The sequence below is a fragment of the Conger conger genome, chromosome 16, assembly GCF_963514075.1.
Source record: "Conger conger chromosome 16, fConCon1.1, whole genome shotgun sequence".
Taxonomy (NCBI): domain Eukaryota; kingdom Metazoa; phylum Chordata; class Actinopteri; order Anguilliformes; family Congridae; genus Conger; species Conger conger.
This window is the reverse complement of record NC_083775.1, coordinates 37,678,667-37,700,215: the sequence shown is the minus strand read 5'-3', so window position 1 is coordinate 37,700,215 and position 21,549 is coordinate 37,678,667. Positions and strand designations below refer to the sequence as shown.

General features: G+C 46.4%; 1 protein-coding gene across 2 annotated transcripts in view; it reads right to left on the bottom strand.

The window, feature by feature from the left end:
- Positions 1-10,246: 10,246 nt before the first annotated feature.
- Positions 10,247-21,549, bottom strand: part of lrrc4ba (leucine rich repeat containing 4Ba) — a 36,835-nt gene continuing 25,532 nt past the window's right edge. For both annotated transcript variants that reach the window (XM_061224299.1, XM_061224300.1), the window contains 2 exons: positions 18,399-18,933; positions 10,247-14,433 (listed from right to left, as the gene is read on the bottom strand). In XM_061224299.1, coding sequence (XP_061080283.1) covers positions 12,442-14,433; positions 18,399-18,644 — 2,238 coding nt within the window. In that variant the 5' untranslated portion in view covers positions 18,645-18,933 and the 3' untranslated portion in view covers positions 10,247-12,441. The remainder of the gene's footprint in view (positions 14,434-18,398; positions 18,934-21,549) is intronic.

Sequence of the window (21,549 nt, the reverse complement as noted above, 5' to 3'; positions counted from 1 at the left end):
TCTCATCTGAGGAACCAGTCCTTAAATGCACTATTGGTTATGGTCTTAGCTTGCCAGTCTACCTCATGGATAAGGTGTTGATAGCTTTCTGTCCCACAGGACTTTGCTCAAATCTCTGAAAACAGTCTTTCCAATGCACATATTAATCAAGACACAATTGCAATTCTTTTTACTCTCATAAACCTCACATACATTGAGTGAGACTTTCACGCTTAAAATCACTCTCATACAGTGGCCAAACATGATCCAACAGCACTGAAATTATGCCAAATAATGAAAAAATATAAACACTCGCCAGTCACCAGTATCATAGCATGTGCAAGCCATGCTGATACCCCTAAAGGAATTTTAAATTGTCCGCTCTGTACTACCCATCAAATGGTGCTTTTCTGTGATCTTGTGTTCCTGTAGTTACAGTATTTGCTGGCAAAACTGTAGTTTCATGTTGCTAAAATGTTTATAGAAGGCTTTAAGTTTTCAAAAGACTTTTTAGATTTTTTAAAAATCAATGTTTACATATCATATAGTTCATATAATTTCACCCTAATGTGTTGGCTATTATTATAGCAGTTTATATGTTGACAGCATCAATGTTGTGATTGACACAGTGCACTCAACGTTTATACTCATATACCTCACACACAGTGCACTAGAATTTATACTCATATACCTCACATACAGTGCACTAGACTTTATACTCATATACCTCACACACAGTGCACTAGACTTTATACTCATATACCTCACATACAGTGCACTAGACTTTATACTCATATACGTCTTATACAGTGCACTAGACTTTATACTCATATACCTCACATACAGTGCACTAGACTTTATACTCATATACGTCTTATACAGTGCACTAGACTTTATACTCATATACCTCACATACAGTGCACTAGACTTTATACTCATATACGTCTTATACAGTGAACTAGACTTTATACTCATATATACGTCTTATACAGTGAACTAGACTTTATACTCATATACGTCTTATACAGTGAACTAGACGTCTGTGCGCTGGTGACCTCCATAGTAAAAGATCAGCTCACTGCAAATCACACTGGATGACTGAGCCAGGCTGTACTGAAGAAAGCATTCTAGCGGTCACGTTGAGCCATCAGTGGCAGTAACTGTACAATTTTAAATGCCATGCACTTGAACTGTGCTCTACCAGGTACAACAGTTCTCAATCAGACCGGAAATGAATTGAAAAGTGAGATTTTTAGTGAGATTTTGCCCCGGGCGTAAACAGCAGCTGGGTTGAAGTAGTCAGCGAGCCGTACATGGGCTCCACCCACAGAAAGCAACAGTGGCGGTGTGTCACTCTGTGCCCTCACTTGTGCCACTGAGGAACAAAGACGACGTCATCCGCATATTGCCGCAGCTCTACCTTCTCGCAATCAGGGGGAAGACCTGGCTTCAGTGAAGTACTTTGTCAAGGCCGGAAAATAATTCTTATTCCATTAGTTGCAGACTTCCAGTACGGCACACGCAGGAAAAACCAAACATTTGCAGTCATGTCTTAATTCAGTGTGGAACATAAATGTCAAATTTCGACTTCAACTGATATTCAGTACTGATAATGTTGCGAATTATGTGTGGCAAGCAGTTGTGGCCAGTTAGACACTGTTTACATTTTCATAATGAATGAAAGGCAGACATTGTTTTCTGCTGGCGGCGATTGGCTGCAATGCAAGGCACCAACCAGCTCGTCAGGAGCAATTGGGGTAGGTATCTTGCTCAGGGACACTTCGACACACCCAGCCACTTTTAATATTTATTTTCAATTTCAATTTATTTAATGTTTACTTTCATAAATGTATTTCTCTTTTGTAATCCTTTTTATTAGGCTAACTATCTAAAACAAAATAAAATTGAAGATTACTTTCATCCTAGGCTCAAATGATTTCTGGTTCTTAACCTTTATTGCCTGAAGGCTTTTTTTGTGGGTGGTTGTAATGCCCCTGAATGCAAGAAATGTCTTTCACGGTGCAAAAGCTCCACTGCCCTCCTCCACAATGTCCAAAAGCAACCCTGCTTACGGAATGATTCTGGGGAGAACCCTGCATATCACAGATGATCTTATCAGAGTTAAGATGACGGATCACTGCGACCTTGCACTGAGAGGCAAAAGGCTGGCCTTACGATGAGGTCATCTCCCTTTGTTCTTATCAGCAGAAAGTGACACGGGGACACAGCGCAGCAGTGCAAAACAAAACAAGCTGTCCGTCACTTCCAGCCCGGCAGACGTCTGTAGGACATGCAGCACTGCGGCATCTGCAGATGTAACTGATATACACACTCACACTGCCGTTTCTAACCCCTGACCCCTGTAACTGATATACACACTCACACTGCTGTTTCTAACCCCTGACCCCTGTAACTGATATACACACTCACACTGCCGTTTCTAACCCCTGACCCCTGTAACTGATATACACACTCACACTGCCGTTTCTAACCCCTGACCCCTGTAACTGATATACACACTCACACTGCTGTTTCTAACCCCTGTAACTGATATACACACTCACACTGCCGTTTCTAACCCCTGACCCCTGTAACTGATATACACACTCACACTGCTGTTTCTAACCCCTGACCCCTGTAACTGATATACACACTCACACTGCCGTTTCTAACCCCTGACCCCTGTAACTGATATACACACTCACACTGCTGTTTCTAACCCCTGACCCCTGTAACTGATATACACACTCACACTGCCGTTTCTAACCCCTGACCCCTGTAACTGATATACACACTCACACTGCCGTTTCTAACCCCTGACCCCTGTAACTGATATACACACTCACACTGCTGTTTCTAACCCCTGACCCCTGTAACTGATATACACACTCACACTGCTGTTTCTAACCCCTGACCCCTGTAACTGATATACACACTCACACTGCCGTTTCTAACCCCTGTAACTGATATACACACTCACACTGCCGTTTCTAACCCCTGACCCCTGTAACTGATATACACACTCACACTGCTGTTTCTAACCCCTGTAACTGATATACACACTCACACTGCCGTTTCTAACCCCTGTAACTGATATACACACTCACACTGCTGTTTCTAACCCCTGACCCCTGTAACTGATATACACACTCACACTGCTGTTTCTAACCCCTGTAACTGATATACACACTCACACTGCCGTTTCTAACCCCTGACCCCTGTAACTGATATACACACTCACACTGCTGTTTCTAACCCCTGTAACTGATATACACACTCACACTGCCGTTTCTAACCCCTGACCCCTGTAACTGATATACACACTCACACTGCTGTTTCTAACCCCTGACCCCTGTAACTGATATACACACTCACACTGCTGTTTCTAACCCCTGTAACTGATATACACACTCACACTGCCGTTTCTAACCCCTTACCCCTGTAACTGATATACACACTCACACTGCTGTTTCTAACCCCTGACCCCTGTAACTGATATACACACACTGCTGTTTCTAACCCCTGACCCCTGTAACTGATATACACACACTGCTGTTTCTAACCCCTAACCCCTGTAACTGATGCACAAACACAGCCATTTAAAACCCCTGACCCCTATAACTGATACACTCACACTGCTATTTATAACCCCTGACCCCTGTATCTGATATACACACTCACACTGCCATTTATAACCCCTGACCTCTATAACTGATACACACAGCCATTTATAACCCCTGACCCCTGTAACTGATACACATACAGCCATTTATAACCCCTGACCTCTATAACGGATACACACAACCATTTATAACCCCTGACCCCTGTAACTGATACACATACAGCCATTTATAACCCCTGACCTCTGTAACTGATCACACACACACACACACACACACAGCCATTTATAACCCCTGACCTCTGTAACTGATACACACACACACACACACACAGCCATTTATAACCCCTGACCTCTGTAACTGACACACACACACACACACACACACACACACAGCCATTTATAACCCCTGACCTCTGTAACTGATACACACACACACACACCCACACACACACACACACAGCCATTTATAACCCCTGACCTCTGTAACTGATACACACACACACACACCCACACACACAGACACACAGCCATTTATAACCCCTGACCTCTGTAACTGATACACACACACACACACACACAGCCATTTATAACCCCTGACCTCTGTAACTGATACACACACACACACACACACAGCCATTTATAACCCCTGACCCCAGAGCGTTGGCCATGGCCCTTGGCTGGCCCACCTCTCATTGAGACCGATTGACCCATTTGGCACGTGTCCTGCTGCAAGTGGAATCATTCCCCACTCAAGCGAACAGGGCCGCAAACCCACGAAACAACATGACTGAGAAACGACACAACAGAGGAGTTGCAGGTGATAACAAGAGACAAAGCTGCAGAACCAAAACCTGATTGGCTTTTCCAGATCACGTGAGCTTTTGCCAGAATGCGCTGTCTACAGGAATCAGCTTCAGTGGGGCAGCAGTTAATATCAAAGATACTCAGCTCTTATCATCACTAGTTCACAGCAACTGCAGAAAACACAGGCAGTGAGAGCTGGCTGTTCTGCGTCCATTTTTATTCCTTGCGGTTCTGATTCCCAGAAAATTAAACAGCGCGAAATATTATAAAACACGAAGAGGAATTATAAGCCAAAAAATAAATGAGTCATGATTCAGAACGAGCAAAGACAGGGGGGATCTGGGGTTTATTTCAGCAGAAACACTCGACTATTCAAACAGCACCAGTCACAGGGCTGACCCGCCATGGTAAATTTATCCCACTCAGCAGCGAAACTGAAGAAACTTTACTTGGTCACACAGCCGTTATTAACAGAGCAACCATTAATAATTCATCAGGGCCATACTCACAGTTGTTGGTATTTCCTGTGTGTGTTGGACACAAAATTTCACAAAAATGTTTTGCCCTTAGAACTTGTTTTTGGGGAGCGATCCTTGGACATAATTTATGCAATGCACTTTTCCCAGAAGGATCTGAAAGTTCATGAAATTCACTTTTTCCTCAATGGAGGATTTTCACCTTGAAAATATTATAAGACAAACATGCTCAGTCATTAGCCTGGGTGGCAAACCATTAGTCAAGTGGCTGGCCAGTCTTCAGTAACATTAGTTAGCTACCATGTTATAAGCTAAAATTAAACTAAGATTTTTCACTTAAATGTTGTGTTTGTGAGCATCTGTGCTTATGATACAGAATTGTGCAGGCAGTCTAGAGAGAACACTGACTTCCACTAGTGTTAGCAGCAGTAGCTAGTGTAGCTAACTAAATACAAACGAGCTAAATGGCCTGTGTGAAAAGCAACTACAAAAGCAGACGTTTTATGAATCATATGAGACTGCGGTTTCTTAGATTGTTATCATCGCACATGGTTGTCTGCAATGGAGAGGCGTGGTTGAGAACAGGGCTTAGATGTTTTTTGTATGCAAACACAGGAGCAAGAAATCCGACATATTACACCTTTAAAGTATATATTCCATGAAATTATTACAAAAAAATTAATACAACACAATACTTATGCATTTTTGACACCAAAGCTTTTTTCCATCGACTTCCTGGAAAATTTGAATTTAGATTTGATGTCATCGTGTACCAGTGGGTGTGTATGTCGATCAACTTTTCCGTTCTGCTCCAATCATACACTCACTGAGCACTTTATTAGGAACATTTTATTAATGCGATTATTTAATCAGCCAATTGTGTGGCAGCAGTGCAATGCCTACAATCATGTAGATACAGGTCAGGAGCTTCAGTTAATGTTCACATCAACCAACAGAAAAAAAAGAGATCCGTTTCACTCACGCGTACGTCACATTGCTGAAGCTAGTGCCGCTGTGACTTCCATTTCAGCTCGTCTTTCGACAACAGAACAAAAGTGGCCGTCTGTATATGCACGAAAGATACGGCATCGGTCGATCAGCAACCGTCCTATCATTGTCCCCGTTCCCACAGGGTCCGTTCATATGTCATATGAAAGGTTACAGTGAACACAAAATGGCCTCTCTCCCTATGGCCCCCCAGGGTATGAGCACATTTCAAACACTGCCCCCCCCCTCCCCCTCCCCCCCCCCCCCCCCCCCCCCCGCTTGTAACTCCACATGGCGGAGGAACTTGACATTTGGCTTCCCTCCTTGGAGACCTGAGAAGGGCGAGTTGCTAAACTGAAAGCAGGCAGTGTTTGTCACCAGCGGGCCGTCTCATCTGGCCCGGCCCGCACCGCAAGTCCACGAAACCCAAAGAGGCCGGGAGACAGAACTTCTAATTCAACGATGAGACACAGCTTTCGCAATCTCTTAATTGGCCAGAAATGTCATCCCGAGTTCAACTGTGGGCATCGACGCCTGCACAAGAGTGCGCACTCCTGTGGTGCGCTCGCCCCCGTGCACTCCTCACGTGTCCTTATGCTCCCTCGTGCACTTTTCTCATGCACGTGCGCTGCTCTACACGGGTGTTTTTGCTATTCGTGGATTTGATGCTTTTCACTTGTTGAGGAACTCGTAAGCAGCTTTGGGTTGAAAGCGTCGGCTAAATGACTAACGGTTCAAACGTGAACGTAGCGCGCGCGCCCTGACACGCTCCTGCCGCGTGTTTGCACTCGCGGGTGAGAGGGTGCTGCTGATCGGAGGTGGGGCGCCTCTCTCACTGAGAGCAGCTGGCTGGCTGTCGGGGTTTGGAGCACAGCTGGGAGGAACAGGGGTAACCTGACACGGCGGCTGCGTCTCAAACCGAAGGCAGTCGCCTTGATGCCTTGTTGCCTCGCTGCCTGATTAGTCTCTGTCCTTCAAAGGCGTTTTCAGAGGTGCTTAGGCAGCACGTAATGAGTTTGACAGCAGGAAGACGTCAAGAGTCAAAGTAACGCGAAGCGCGATTACATGCAATTTAGCTGCCGAGTTCATGGAAAGCTCACGGAGGTTTAAAAACATGAAATACTTTAATTCAGTGTGTTAAGTAATTAAAACGTAGTTTGAGAAATATAACTATAACAAAATATCAAGTTGGTTGTATCCTTGCGCTTGTGGACTAGCTCTTTTACAGTTCTTTGTGAACTCCGCCGCTGTTTTAATTTTACGGAAATAAGAAGCCTGAGGTTAGACTTATGGGATATCCTACCCGGCAAGGGATACATGCATGCAGCCTTCAAAATTGTAAAAAAATAAAGGCACCTTAGAAGGTATCATGTTCTGCAAACTGTCGAATGAGACTGGTGCTCGATGTCTTCCTGCCTTAGAATATTGCACAAGAAGGCAGCATTTCTGCCATTTGAGACGCAACCAGTGACACAGCGCTAACCTGACGAGATGTGAGTCAGTCAGGGCCTGTGGAAAACCCCAGTGGTGCTAATGAGATCAGGCTTTTTAAAATTAGGAAAATTTGTACTTTATTACACCTACATATTCATGCGATTATCTAATCAGCCAATTGTGTGACAGCAGTGCAATGCATACAATCATGTAGATACAGGTCAGGAGCTTCAGGTAATGTTCACATCAACCATCAGAATGGAGAAAAAGTGACTCTGACCGAGGAATGATTGTTGGTGGCAGACAGGGTGGTTTGAGTATCTCGGAACCTGCTGATCTCATGGGATTTAAAATAATAATAATAATCCAGTGAACAGAAATGCCTTGTTAATGAGAGACGTCAGAGGAGAATGGCCAGACTGGACAAAGCTGACAGGAAGGTGACAGTAACACATTACAACAGTGGTATGCAGTGGTAAGAGCATGAATGCATCATAACTCTAAGTGGATAGGCTACAGCAGTAGAGGTCTAAAAAATAAGTCTAAATAATTCCTAATAAAGTGCTCACTGGGCGTGCACAATAAACACAATGCTGAGTGCAGTGAAAGTGCCTTGCTAAGGTCTTCAGCCCTAGCATTGCAGTGTTACAGCTACATCTAGAACAACAAAACAACAACAAGAATAAAACAACAGTGACAGTAATAAAAAATAGAAGGAATTTTCTTTTTCACAAATCAGGAATGGAATGGAATCAGTTGGTGATATAATGAGAATAACAGGAGAAGCTCCGTCGTTTACTGCGTGTCGTTTCCTGCGTGTCATTTCCTGCGTGTCATTTCCTGTTGTGTGCTGTCGTGTAGTGCCGTGTGCTGTCGTGTAGTGTTGTGTGCTGTCGTGTCGTGTGCTGTCGTGTAGTGTTGTGTAGTGTCATGTGCTGTCGTGTGCTGTCATATCGTGTGCTGTCGTGTAGTGTCGTGTGCTGTTGTGTAGTGTTGTGTAGTGTCGTGTGCTGTCATGTCGTGTAGTGTCGAGTAGTGTCGTGTAGTGCCGTGTGCTGTTGTGTGCTGTCATGTTGTGTGCTGTCGTGTGCTGTCGTGTCGTGTCGTGTAGTGTCATGTAGTGTCGTGTCGTGTGCTGTCATGTCGTGTGCTGTCGAGTAGTGCCGTGTCGTGTGCTGTCGAGTAGTGTCATGTAGTGTCGTGTGCTGTCGTGTGCTGTCGTGTCGTGTGCTGTTGTGTGCTGTTATGTCGTGTAGTGTCGAGTAGTGTCGAGTAGTGTCGTGTAGTGTCGTGTGCTGTTGTGTGCTGTCATGTCGTGTGCTGTCGTGTGCTGTTGTGTCGTGTGCTGCCGTGTAGTGTCGTGTAGTGTCATGTAGTGTCGTGTCGTGTGCTGTCATGTCGTGTGCTGTCGTGTAGTGTCGTGTCGTATGCTGTTGTGTGCTGTCGTGTCGTGTAGTGTAGTGTCGTGTAGTGTCGTGTGCTGTTGTGTGCTGTCATGTCGTGTGCTGTCGTGTAGTGTCGTGTACTGTCGAGTCGTGTGCTGTTGTGTGCTGTCGTGTCGTGTAGTGTAGTGTCGTGTAGTGTCGTGTGCTGTTGTGTGCTGTCATGTCGTGTGCTGTCGAGTAGTGTCATGTAGTGTCGTGTCATGTACTGTCGTGTGCTGTCGTGTGCTGTCGTGTCGTGTGCTGTCGAGTAGTGTCATGTAGTGTCGTGTAGTGTGCTGTCGTGTGCTGTCGTGTCGTGTAGTGTGCTGTCGTGTAGCGCCGGTTCCCGTGCAGCTTGCTGCTCTGCGGCTGCAGTGCATCCTGGTTTTTAACGGTCCGTAACCACGACAGCATCGTACCGTAGCGACGGGAAAGAAAAACGGGCAGGAATTTAACTGCGTTCGCCGAAACAAGTCGAGCGGTCGGTTTTCGTTTCACTCGTGCAGAGCGATATGTAATGGGCTGCTCAAAACTACATGTTTTCTACATCCTTGCATTTCCCACCAGAACCAGATTCTGAAGCTGCAGCAGATTCCACAGACACTGCAGCAGCATGTCCTTGCTTTATTATAACTGGCTGCCTTGCTGAGGGAGCACTCACGTAGGGGGCTATCACCACGCAGGCTTTTACGTGACTATTGACTTCAACTGTGTCTTTCCAGGCAGTCGGGCAGTATCCAGAGGCGCTGACGGTGTTCACAAACCAAATCCGGCACACAACACATCCCATTCATTTTCTATGGAGAGGCTCGTGGTGTGGAATGGGTGTAGTCTGGCGAGCGCTGTGTACATTTCGACGGTTCTGTATTTGCAGTAATCTGCCACCCAGCACAGTTCGCCCTGGCTCACAAAACTTTTAACTTTCAAGCTAGGCGTTACGGATGAAATATGAATCAAGACTCAACAACGTCACTGCTTATTTCTCGCCTCAAATGTGTTCAGAAACAGAATCATTTTCGTGGACTGTTTAAGAGGAGTAAGAGAACGTTTATCAACGGTCCGCCATACTGTTTTGCCAAAATCAAGGAACACAGTGCTACCCAATCAGGTGCTGAAGTGTTCTGTTGTAGACTACGTCCCTCTTTGTATTGATCCCATGGAGCTATTTATATGATGGAACCAACCTACAGTGCCACCCATAAAATGGACAGCTTGGTGGTCCGATGCGGCGCCCTGCGTGGTCGACGGATTCGGTTTGTGAGGACCTTTACACAGCATAATGCACTGCACGGTGAAGTGGTTTTAAGATGTGTTGTCTTGGAAACCGTGTTCCTGTTGAAAAGCTGGCTATCAGACCCAAACTAGAACATAAGTAAGTAAGTAGAACTATGTTCTGCACATAAAGGAATTTGGGCCAGCCATTTACACGCTACGTATCTATTTTCAGCAGTGAAGTGTTTCAAAGTCAAAGTTTAGCTGTGATATTTCAGTAATTCTGAAAAAATACAGCTGCCACCGAGTTTCACAGAGTCCCAGTACCAGTTTGTGTGCCAGGTGTTTAATGCTGAAAGAACCTCTGCTAACATAACAATTTTCATAATAATAACCATAATATAAGCTAATAATAACAATAACAATATTACAAGTAAAATAATAACACAGTTTAAAAAAGGAAAAATAAAACTAGATAAAAAAAACACTCACTAATATTATAGCATTTTTGTTTGTTTTTCCAAAAAAATCTCTATAACTATATTTATTTGTCCTTTTTCATTAAAAAAATCTCAGTCAACGGCATTTTAATCCAGTCTTTCGTCCCTTTCATAGAATGGAATGGCTTACCTTTTCGAAAACGTGAAAAAGCTGTCCTCGGTTTGCATTATTCTCTGTCCATTCATTCCGTTTGCCCACGACATCACGTGACGTTCAAGTTTCGTTATAATCCATTGTAATCCACAGCAATTCCTCGTCAATTTAATTTAGTTTTAAACACACAAGAAAACAGGGCCTTGACTGGTTGGAAACTGAGGGGATGGTGACGAGGACATGTCCCTTTGCTTTAACCTGCAGATGGTGGGGCTTTTCGCTCATGAAGAGATGGGTCATTGTTTTCCATTTTGTAGCGAGTCGTTATGTTTTTTCGCTTATAGCAGTGCCCAGTTCCATTGCCGCTGTTGATCTTGTTTAATTATTTTTTTTGCTGCATGTCGCATTTTAATGTCTTTTTCTGTGAAGACAGACACTTAAAACAGGTTATTTAAAAAAATCACTGTCTGAGTTTAATGAGAAAAACTAAATTCCAGTATTTCGTTTTATTTATCACTCTGACATAATAATAATAATAATAATAATAATAATAATAATAATAATAATAATAATACAAACAAACCTTGTCACGACTCTTGGTCATAATAACAATTGTAGGCTTAATTGGTAGAATCAAATACAAAGAATAAACTTCCAGACTTGATATTAAACTCACTGGACTGAATCACCCAATTGATCTTGCTTTAGAGTAAATATATACACAGGTACAGCAAGTCTCTTCAGATTTACATGATAGCATGTTCATTTTGTGCTGGCCAAGGTAATTAAAAAGAGCACATATTATATCTTAATTTGTTGTTGTGCCAATAATGCTGGTTTCGGTGGCATTATACATGCTCTTTTTAAGTCTGAGATGTCTATTATGATTATTATTATTATTATTATTATTATTAATATTAATATTATTATTATTATTATTACATTCTTCCTTCGTCCATCTGCTCTGGTTGTCTGAGAAATGTTTTTTATAAAATGACCTAAATCACTCCCTGGTTAACTGACACCATACCTGTCTACCTTTCTTACCCTATTGTTTTCTTTCCAGGGTCTCCCAAAAAATCAAGAACACAAAAAATTATTAGCGACAACGTTTAACAATTATAGCAATCATAATAGCTGTAACAACAGCAGGTCAAATATTTTTCAAAGTTTGTGGCTTTGAGTCGTTAAAGATTCTCCATAATTTATTTATTCCAATGAAAATATATTTATATATTTTTGTCCACATTGTCCGTTTGTCATCTTTTTTCACCTCGTTCCCCTTGTCATTGTCCTTTCCTCCGCATGGGGCTGTCTTTGCAGAGTGAATGGGGGGCAGAGGGAACAAATTCCTGGCACAGGTCTTCCCTTTTAAAGTCCTGCTGCCTTGCTGCACTCTGCAGTGTCCCCACAAGTGCTGTTCTTCTGATCGCACAGAGTGTGTGTGTGTGTGTGCGTGTGTGTGTGTGCGCGTGTGAGTGTGTGTGTGAGTGTGTGCCTGCGTGTACGTGTGTGCGCGTGTGCATGTATGTCTGTGTCTGTGCGTGTGTCTGTGCGTATTACTGACATCTGATACTTTGGTACAGTTTCAAGCTGTAATGATGTCAGTTACATACTCCATCACAAAATGTCTGTCAGTTAGTCAACACAGACCCACTTACTCCACTTAATGTGGCTGCGTTAAGCCAGAGCTCAGCAGAATGCCAGTGTACCGCTGTATCAGCGTGCATGTCTCTCCCAGAGCAGTCCCACACTTTCCTCCCTGCAGGGTCACTGCACGGCAAGGCCTGGTCCCTCAGGCGAATATACACTCATACCCTTCCCATAAATGCTCCCCTCCCCCCAAAAAAACCTGAACGCGGGGGGTCCTCAGGAGTGTGCTGGTCACACTCGCTCGCCTGCGTTTGCCTCAGATTTGCGTCTCTTGGACGTTTTCCTTGGAGCTGCTCTTGAAGAGGAGCGGTTCGATCTGAGGGTTCTGACTCTTGCCCATGAAGCCCTTGAGAGACGCGTGTATTCCCAGAGGAGGGAGGGGCAGGGGGGACATGGAGCTGGGGCCGAAGCCGGTGCTTCCGGACATGGGAACGGGGGTGCAGGAGATGGGCATGGCCGCGGCGGGCGGGGACAGGGGGGAGGGGTTGTTATTGTTGTTGAGGACGCCCCCCGCCCCCCCGGAGGCTGGCCCCATGCCGAGGCCCATCATGTTGTTGTTGAAGTGGTGGGTCTTGTAGTAGTGGTTCAGGTGCTCGGCTCGGGCCAGGTTGGGAAGGTTAACGATCTCCGGGTGGTGCAGCCTCAAACTCTGGCCGCCTACTCCCCCGCCTCCGGAGTGGATGGTGGAACCCCCGGAAATCCCGCTCCCGCGCCCGGTGCAGCCGCCCGCGCCGGCCCCGGCCCCGATCTCGTCCTCCACGTTGATGATCTCGATGGCGCGGGCGGGGCCGTGGTGCTTGTGTAGCTGGTGCTGCTTGCGTAGCTTGTAGAAGACCACCAGCATGACGGCCGCCATGAACGTGATGGCCACAAAGCAGCCGATGATGATCTTGGTGGTCTTCATCACGTCGTCCAGGCCTGAGATGTTGGCGACATCCGTTATAGGCACGGTGAAGGCCTTGTCGGGCGGTTTGGTCGCTCGAGGGGACAGCCAGGAGGCCGAGACGGAGGACGAGGTGGTGGCCAGAGTCGTCCCCACGCCCCAGATGTCCCCGGGAGGCGTGGGGCCCAGGATGTGGACGTAGGTCTGGTTCTCCGGGCGCGGGGGGTTGCCCTCGGCACTCTCCACCGTCTCTACGGTGACGGTGGTGAAGTAGGTGTAGTTGACGCTGACGTCGGCCGCCGAGACGTTGAGCACGGCCGTCGCCGTGGTGTTGCCGGCGGAGTTGGTCACCATGCAGGTGTACTGGCCCGTGTCCCGGAGCGTGACGTTGGTGAAGTTGAGGGTGCCGTCGTGGAGCACGGAGATGCGCACGCGGTACGACCCGTGCGTCATGAGCGTGCCGTTGGGCGTGATCCAGTTGACCGAGGTCATGGAGGTGCCCGTCCTGCACTTCAGCTCGGCCGCCATGCCCTCGGTCACGTTCAGGTCGGTCGGCGGCTCCACGATGACCGGGGCGTAGCAGGTGAAGTGGCTCTGGTCCAGCTCGCCGATGTAGCGCCCCTTCAGGACCGGAGGGGCGTGGCAGCGGGCGCAACAGGTGGTGTTGCTGGGCACCGTCTCCTTCAGCCACCAGCTGAGCCACAGCACGTCGCAGTTGCACACCCAGTGGTTGTGGTTGAGGTGCACCCTCTCCAGCTGGTGCAGCGGGGTGAAGAGGTCATGGGGGAGCGAGTGCAGGGAGTTGTGGGACAGGTTGAGCTCCTCCAGGTTCTTGAGGTCGTCGAAGGCGTTGCGCTCGATGACCGACACCTGCGAGTGCATGAGCCAGAGCTTGCGCAGGGACACCAGGCCCTGGAAGGACCCGGGCCGGATGATCTTCAGCTGGTTCCCCGACAGCTCCAGCTCCTCCAGCCTCACCAGGGCCGTCAGGTTGGGGATGTCCCTCAGCCCGCACATGCCCAGGTTGAGGTAGCGCAGGTTGATGAGCCCCACGAAGGCCGCGTCCGAGATGTAGTCCAGCTTCTTGAGCTCGCCCAGGTCGAGGCGCCGCAGAGAGGGCACTCGGTGGAAGGCGTACCCCGGGAGCGTCTCGATGGGGTTGTTGCGCAACCACAGTTCCCTTAGCTTGCTGAGGTACTCGAAGGCCTGAGACGGGACCAGGGTGAGCCGGTTGTCGAACAGCTCCAGGGTGTTGAGGTTGGGAAGGCCATTGAACGCTCCCACCTCGATCTGCCGGATGTGGTTCTTGGAGAGCTGCAGGATCTCCAGGTGCCTCAGGTGCTTGAAGGTGTCGGACTTGATCACCTGGGATGAGAGGGGAAGGAGGTGAAGTTAGAGAGACGCTGAGTTAACTCCCGTACGCATCGCCGTTGATGGCGCGCTGATGGCTCCCTAGTTTCTAGTTTCTGTCGGGTTTTTACGACCGTCGGTCGCACCCTGAACAGAGATTACTGCAATGCGCTTTGAGAAGCTACTTTAATTTTGCTACCTTTTTTCTTTTTTGAAAGGAGTTCATCTGCACAAATGCTGAATTAGTGATACTTGATACTTCATGATTTGTGGCACTGGCTTATATTTAGACTCCCAGAGAGACAGTATTGACAGTGACAAAATTGAACGGGGGAAGGGGGGGGGGGCGGCTGGTGAGAGTGCGAGTTTCAGTGCCAGCTGAGACCAGGCAGTCCAAACAGCAGTTACGGGGGCCCTGGTTAGTTAGGCCTGACACGGTCCCCACTGAACATGGGCTTAAAGGATACATCACTCCACCATACACACACCACACACACACACACACACACGCACACACACACATACACACGCACACACAGACATACAGACACACATACACACCACACATACACACGCACATACACACATACACACCAGACACACACACACAGACACACACACTGCACACACACCACACACACACACACACCACACACACACACACACACGCACACACACACATACACACGCACACACAGACATACAGACACACATACACACCACACATACACACGCACATACACACATACACACCACACACACACACACAGACACACACACTGCACACACACCACACACACACCACACACACACACACACCACACACCCACACACACACTGACACACACACACACACACCACACACCACACACACACACCACACACACACACACACACACACTGACACACACATACACACACACCACACACACACACACACACACACACACTGAACCACGCTGACATTCCTGCTCTGACAGTCTGGTGCTCCACGTGGGGCTTGCCAACACTTCTGTATTTCAGCCAAAAAACGTTTTGTCCCACACGGGGACGTCCCACATTTACCCGTGTCCAGCAAGTGTCGAGCCACTGATCCGTTACAGCGGCACACCCCGAGAAAACCCAAACCACCAGACAGCGCTCTCGCAAATAACCGACCAAATTTGGCTGCCGTAGGCCTACCGTGTACCGCAGTACCCCTCCATCCCTGTGAGTGTGTGCGTGTGCCCGTGTCCTGAGTTTGAGCTGGGGGGGTGATGACACCCCTGGCTCCACGGTTAGCGGAGTAAACACGGGCGCTCCAGTGGGAGGAGGGTGACAGCGCTCTGGAATTTCCTCTTCCTGCTGCTCAGTAAATCAAGACAAAGACTGCCTTGAGGTGTAAGCCATTTTTAGATTTTTTAATCATTACAAGTAAAGCTCCGGGATACGACGACAAAATCCAAATGAAAATTCTCATTCTGTGAAGGCGCTGAACCAGTTAGTGTTAATCTTTATCTTTGTAATGAGCTATTTCTCAGCAGACCATTAAATATGGATGGAGAACGTTGGTCGGAAGGGTTGGGAAGACTAACCTGCACTGAGAACATGGATGGGACTGGATCTGTGCTGCACTAATCATATGCTAGAAAGAATGACTCAATGACTGTGAGGTGAAAAATAGAGACTTTGAGGTACCAGGGCACTGCTACGCCAGAGATAAGGAATAAATGGCCTTTTTTATGGTCTGAAAGAGTCTTGGTTTCATGCTATCACATACATTGGCCTCGATTCAATTTAATGATAGTACATTTGGTCCTTAACTTATGTAACTCCACCGGTTCGGAAGTTCAGCAGTCAGTGAAATTAAGTAAAACTGTAAAGAATGAAGTGCTCGCAGCAAAGAAGAAAGCGGACTACCTGTCTCAAAGAGAAGGCGCAGAAATTGAACTGGGCAGTTTTTTACTGCATGCAATTGGAGAGAATATGCACTCAGTGGGCACTATGCTATGCTGTTGGGAGCGTATGATGTCAAAATATCTCAATGTGTAACCCAATTTTATTTTTAAATATAAAATATGATTAAATATTGTTCATATAGACCCCAAACTACTTAGCAAACTCAGTGATAATGTAACTAAGCCTATCCAGTTACATTGCTACTTAAAGCATTATCTTAACAACAACGGAAAACATTTTATTGCTGCCAAGCTATTCAATCGAATGATTGATTACGGCGATTAAACATTACCCAAACTACCCATGCATTAAAACTTGCACCGCGGGACTTGTGAACTACTTTGGGCTGCGGCTTGTGGTCCAATGGCTGCTGCTCTGATTTCAACAGGGAAAAGAGACGGAAAACACATTATGCTGAGAGGCTTCAAATAGGGACAGCCTATTCTTACCAGTTCATGTGTATTTCAGTCAGATTTACGTTTATAAAAGGCAATTCATAGAACTTTGTGGTAAGACTGTGAAACTTGGAAAATAGCAGCTGTCAAATAGATTTTGACCACAGTCTGTAATGTCATCAATGTTTGTTTCATTTAGCACATACCGTTTGTCTGCAATAAGTATACAGCAAAATAGTTTTGTGTTTACTGTAAATAAATTGCAAGTGTTTTGTCTGTCTTTGCCAATTCCTTGTTTATACATTCTGATAGGTAAATAGTCTATACATTTGTGTAAAACCTCATAGAAACAAAAACATTTTTCAAATATCTAATTTGCTCCAAAATTTGCAAAAACGCTAGCTCCACACAAGTTCTGTTTGTTTTGCAAATAGTCAGTTGGAGGTGTAAATCGGACATCTTAGCCTCCAGAGAACCTTGCCAGCACGCTGGGCACACATAGTCTGCATGTTTCCCCAAAATGAACATTTTTAGATTAGAGCTTTTCAGGGAAACACAAATTAGGTTTTGAAAGCTTGTTCAGAATTGGTCTTGTATTTTCAAGTTTTGCGGGGCAGTCATTAAACAAATGGATTAAAAATAGAGTTTAATAGATAATATATTGTTCTACGAATGACTTGCAAATGTGATAGTTGTCCTCTCAATGGGACTAAGCAGGGACACCAATGGAACTAAACCTGAAAACTTTAGCGATTTTACCCCATTGTTCTAGGTATACGTTTCATATTTCAGAGATTTCAGAGATTTCTGGAAACTTTCCAGAAAGTTGTAAAACATGGGCAGGTATATATGACATATTTAGGAAAAATCATGAGAGGAGACTGCAGTGTGACCAGAAGATTCTAAAAGTGTGGTTCCCGCCGTTCTAGTATTGCGTATTCACCCAGACCATAGCATAATATTATAGTTCTATTTGCACAGATTCAAGGGTTATTATCTTTCAATCTTATGATTGCTACTCCTTTTTCAGTACTGAGTGCACATTCTTTATGCAAGGATATCACTATTAAGGGAATCACTATTCCTTCAGACAGAATATTTCAAGATCCTTTGGTTTGTTCCTGTCGACTAGATTTCAATTCAAACAACACATTTTCAATGGGAGCCTGAGATGCCCATTGTCCTGTTTTGTTGGGAACATTGTCTTCCAAAATATCTATTTGTTGGCCAGTTCCAGCTTCCTTTATGGAGTTAATCATTCAAGAGAGCTCCAGGCTGCATAGACACAAAACAATCCCATAACATCAAAGATCTAAAACCATACTTCACCATATTCGCCATGCCCTTTACAGCACTGGTATCCTTCTGATGCCAAGCCCACTGCTCCATTTAGATCCCATCTGACCATAACACCTGCCTCCAATCGAAGTTTGGCATATTTCTCAGCATAAAATACAGCTCTATTACCCGTGCCGTTCATCTGACACAGCCTTAATTGCTAATCTTCATCAAGGACGGCAGTAATGTTGAAGGTCTCTGCTTGTAGCGACTGGCAGACGATATTATAAGCTTTTGGTTTTTAATAACTACATTTAAAAGACACTCAAACATACATATAAGATAGTGTTTAATACACTCTGGAAATACCTGTATTGAATTTTCCTGAAGGTTGAGGTAACGTGTGTTGACGGATATACTTTCTGGCACCTCCTCCAAGTTCCGCCTCGTACAGATCACTCGGCTGGCCTGATTGGAGCAGCTGCAGAGGGCGGGACAGGATGAGGCTGCCCCTGCCAATCCAGGCCCAGGGGGGAGGAGCTGCAACAGCAGCTGGGCCAATAGGAGGAGAAGGGGGGAGGGGCTGGGGAGGCCGGTCACCGTGGCAAAGCGCATGGCAACTGGGTCATGACCCTCCCCTTTTCCAAGTGTGTGAGGGCAATTCCAGATTCCAGAAGCGGATGTAGCTTTCACTTTTTTTTGTTTTACTTATTCAGAGACTCGGAAAACACAACCTTATTGAATGTTTAATTTAAAACGAATAGTTTTCCATGTCATTCTTTTCTTCTTTCTTTACTTGCTTCGATCGTTTGTTATATGTGTGTGCGTAAAGACCGATTCTTCTGCCTCTTGTCGCTTTTCCTTTCCTCGGGTCCAAGTTTGTTTGAGAAGAAAACGCTTGTTACTGTAAAAAAAGAGAAAATGAGACTAATTAGTACAGCACATGCAAAATGCATATTTAGCATAGGCAGTATACGTAGGCAGAGGATAATGGTCAACTGAAATAAACCAACTGTAACATTAATTTGTGAAAACCCTGTAGGTGACATACATCAATAAACAAAATTAATTATCACCACAATTCACTCTGAATTATACTACAGTACATTTATGACTGTTAGCCAGTTAAATATCTGCAGACCTCGATGCTTCACGCATGACAGAAGCTCAGTGGATGAAACGCCAGCTGTGAGTAACCAGCTGTAATTGAATTTTTGTTTCGCCTACTGTACTTGGAATGAATTTAACGCAGTCTGGGATTATTGTGTTCAAGACTCCTGAATTTCCCCGAAGCTGAATTTGTGGCTCTTTTGCCCCCGTTGTCTGCGGTCTAATTCGAGGGTTTTCCTCGAAGGCACCCAGGGGACTCCCGTCATAAGTAAAAAAGGCTTATGATTTAAAACAGGTTTCATATTTTTTAATATTTTCCTAAATCTACATACTGTACAGTCATTGCAGAAGCTCCGCGGGCCGTCTGTGAAACCCCAGGGTCGAACGGATGGCCTGCTGCAGCGTGTTAATGCTGATGAATGCTTCAGCTAAAATGGGCTGACTTCACGGCACTGAAAACAGGTTTTTCAGCCCCGCTGTTCAGACCAGAGCAGGCAGGGAGAGGCAGCGTTGACAGGGAGAGAGAGTTATTACCAATAACGGTGACGATAATATTAAAGAGCGACGTGTTGACCGATTTGACGACGGCGAGTTAACAGAGACGGCGTAAAAAGAGGGGGGGTGGTGGGGGGGGTTGGGAGAGAGAGATTATTAAACTGATAGATGACCGCACAGCAGAAGAGAAAGAAAAGAATGACCAACATTAATAGATGAATACTGAACAGCTGCAAGGAGAGAGAGAGAGAGAGAGGGGGGGGAGGAGAGAGGGAGAGGGGAGAGAGAAAGGGAAGACGGAGAGGTAAGGACAGACATTAATATTAATAATCGCTCCAAGAGTGAGGGAGAGAGGGAGGGAGGGAGGCAAGGGGAAAACTCAATACGGAAAGATGACTATAAAGCACAGAAAGAGAGAGAGAGAGAGAGAGAGAGAGAGATGAAGAGAAGGGAACGACAATAAGGAGATGAATTTAAAGCAGAGCGATGGAAGGAGGGGGAAGACTCAATACAAAGGGATGAATATTTAAAGCAGGGCGATGGGAGGAGGGAGGGAGGGAGGGAGAGAGGGAGGGAGGGAGGGAGGAGAGAGGCAGATAACTCACACGCTCAGAGCCCGACTACTCATCGCACAGGAGAAGGCCCCTCTGAGTCGCGCCTCCATTAGCATAAAGCCCCGCGCACAGAGAGACCGCCCCGCGCACAGAGAGACCGCCCCGCGCACAGAGAGACCGCCCCGCACACAGAGAGACCGCCCCGCACACAGAGAGACCGCCCCGCTCACAGAGAGACCGCCCCGCACACAGAGAGACCGCCCCGCTCACAGAGAGACCGCCCCGCTCTCGTTTCGGCCCGTGCGGGCACAGCGGCTGCGTGGGGAGGCCTGCGGACCCGTAACCCGCGACTTGGCCTCCCCGCCGACGGGCGTCCCTCAGACGGGCCGCGCCGTGGCTCAGGCGGGGTCACGAGCCGCTCCGCCGACGCCGGGAGGGGTGCTCACAGCACGGCTACTAACCCGCCAAGAATGTTTACATTTCAGCCCTCTCTTTGCGACAGCAGACCGTGTATCTGGGGCTCTCCCGTGGGCGTGTGTCTGCGCACCTCTGCACCGCCGCGCGCAGGCTGGGGAGCGGTTCCTCGCGCGGCGCTTTCCCATCCGTCCGCCGACGTCTAAATTACTACTGTCCATTTAAATATATAATTAAGAACTAAAAACTGAACTGGAACGCGGAGACCTGTAATTAAAGGACCTGAATAATACGGCTACGGCGATATTTCGAGTGTTCGAGTTCCGACTGTTAATTACGTTCTGCGACTGCGTCTTCTTTCAGAAAGAGATATGGCATTACAGTGGAAGTGATGAGCCAAGGCTCTGACCGCTAAGTAACGCGGCGGCGTCTTTCCACGCGCCGTGCGACGGGAAGCGAACAGGTCCTGCACCAGGGCCCCACGAGTGTTACCCGCAACGCTGAAAATCACATTAATCAGCACTTAACCGCTGTAGCTTATGAAAAGGGTAGTTCACTTTGGTATAACACAAGTCATTTTGCGGAGTTTAGCCCGTTTTGTGTGAACGGGGCGAAGGCTAGCAGCGCCCGTTGTCCCTGCCGACCGTTAACCGTTAACTGCCATACTTCCCTTTGCCCGGTTCCCAATGAGCGACTTTTTAGCAATTAATAGTTTTAAAGCACACAGTATCTACAGTATCTATAAAGTAGATTGTCGTATGGTCTGTGTGTGTTCTCTTTTGAGCTGATAAGCTGCTTTCAGGTTTAGGTTAGCAATAAACAGAAAATATTTTCCTATTTCTAATGCAATAATCTAATCTAAAACAACAAAAATGCATCAGACCATTTGATGTTAGAACTCTCTTCAGTAATTTCGCTGAGTTCACAAATGAAGGGGAGTTGAACAG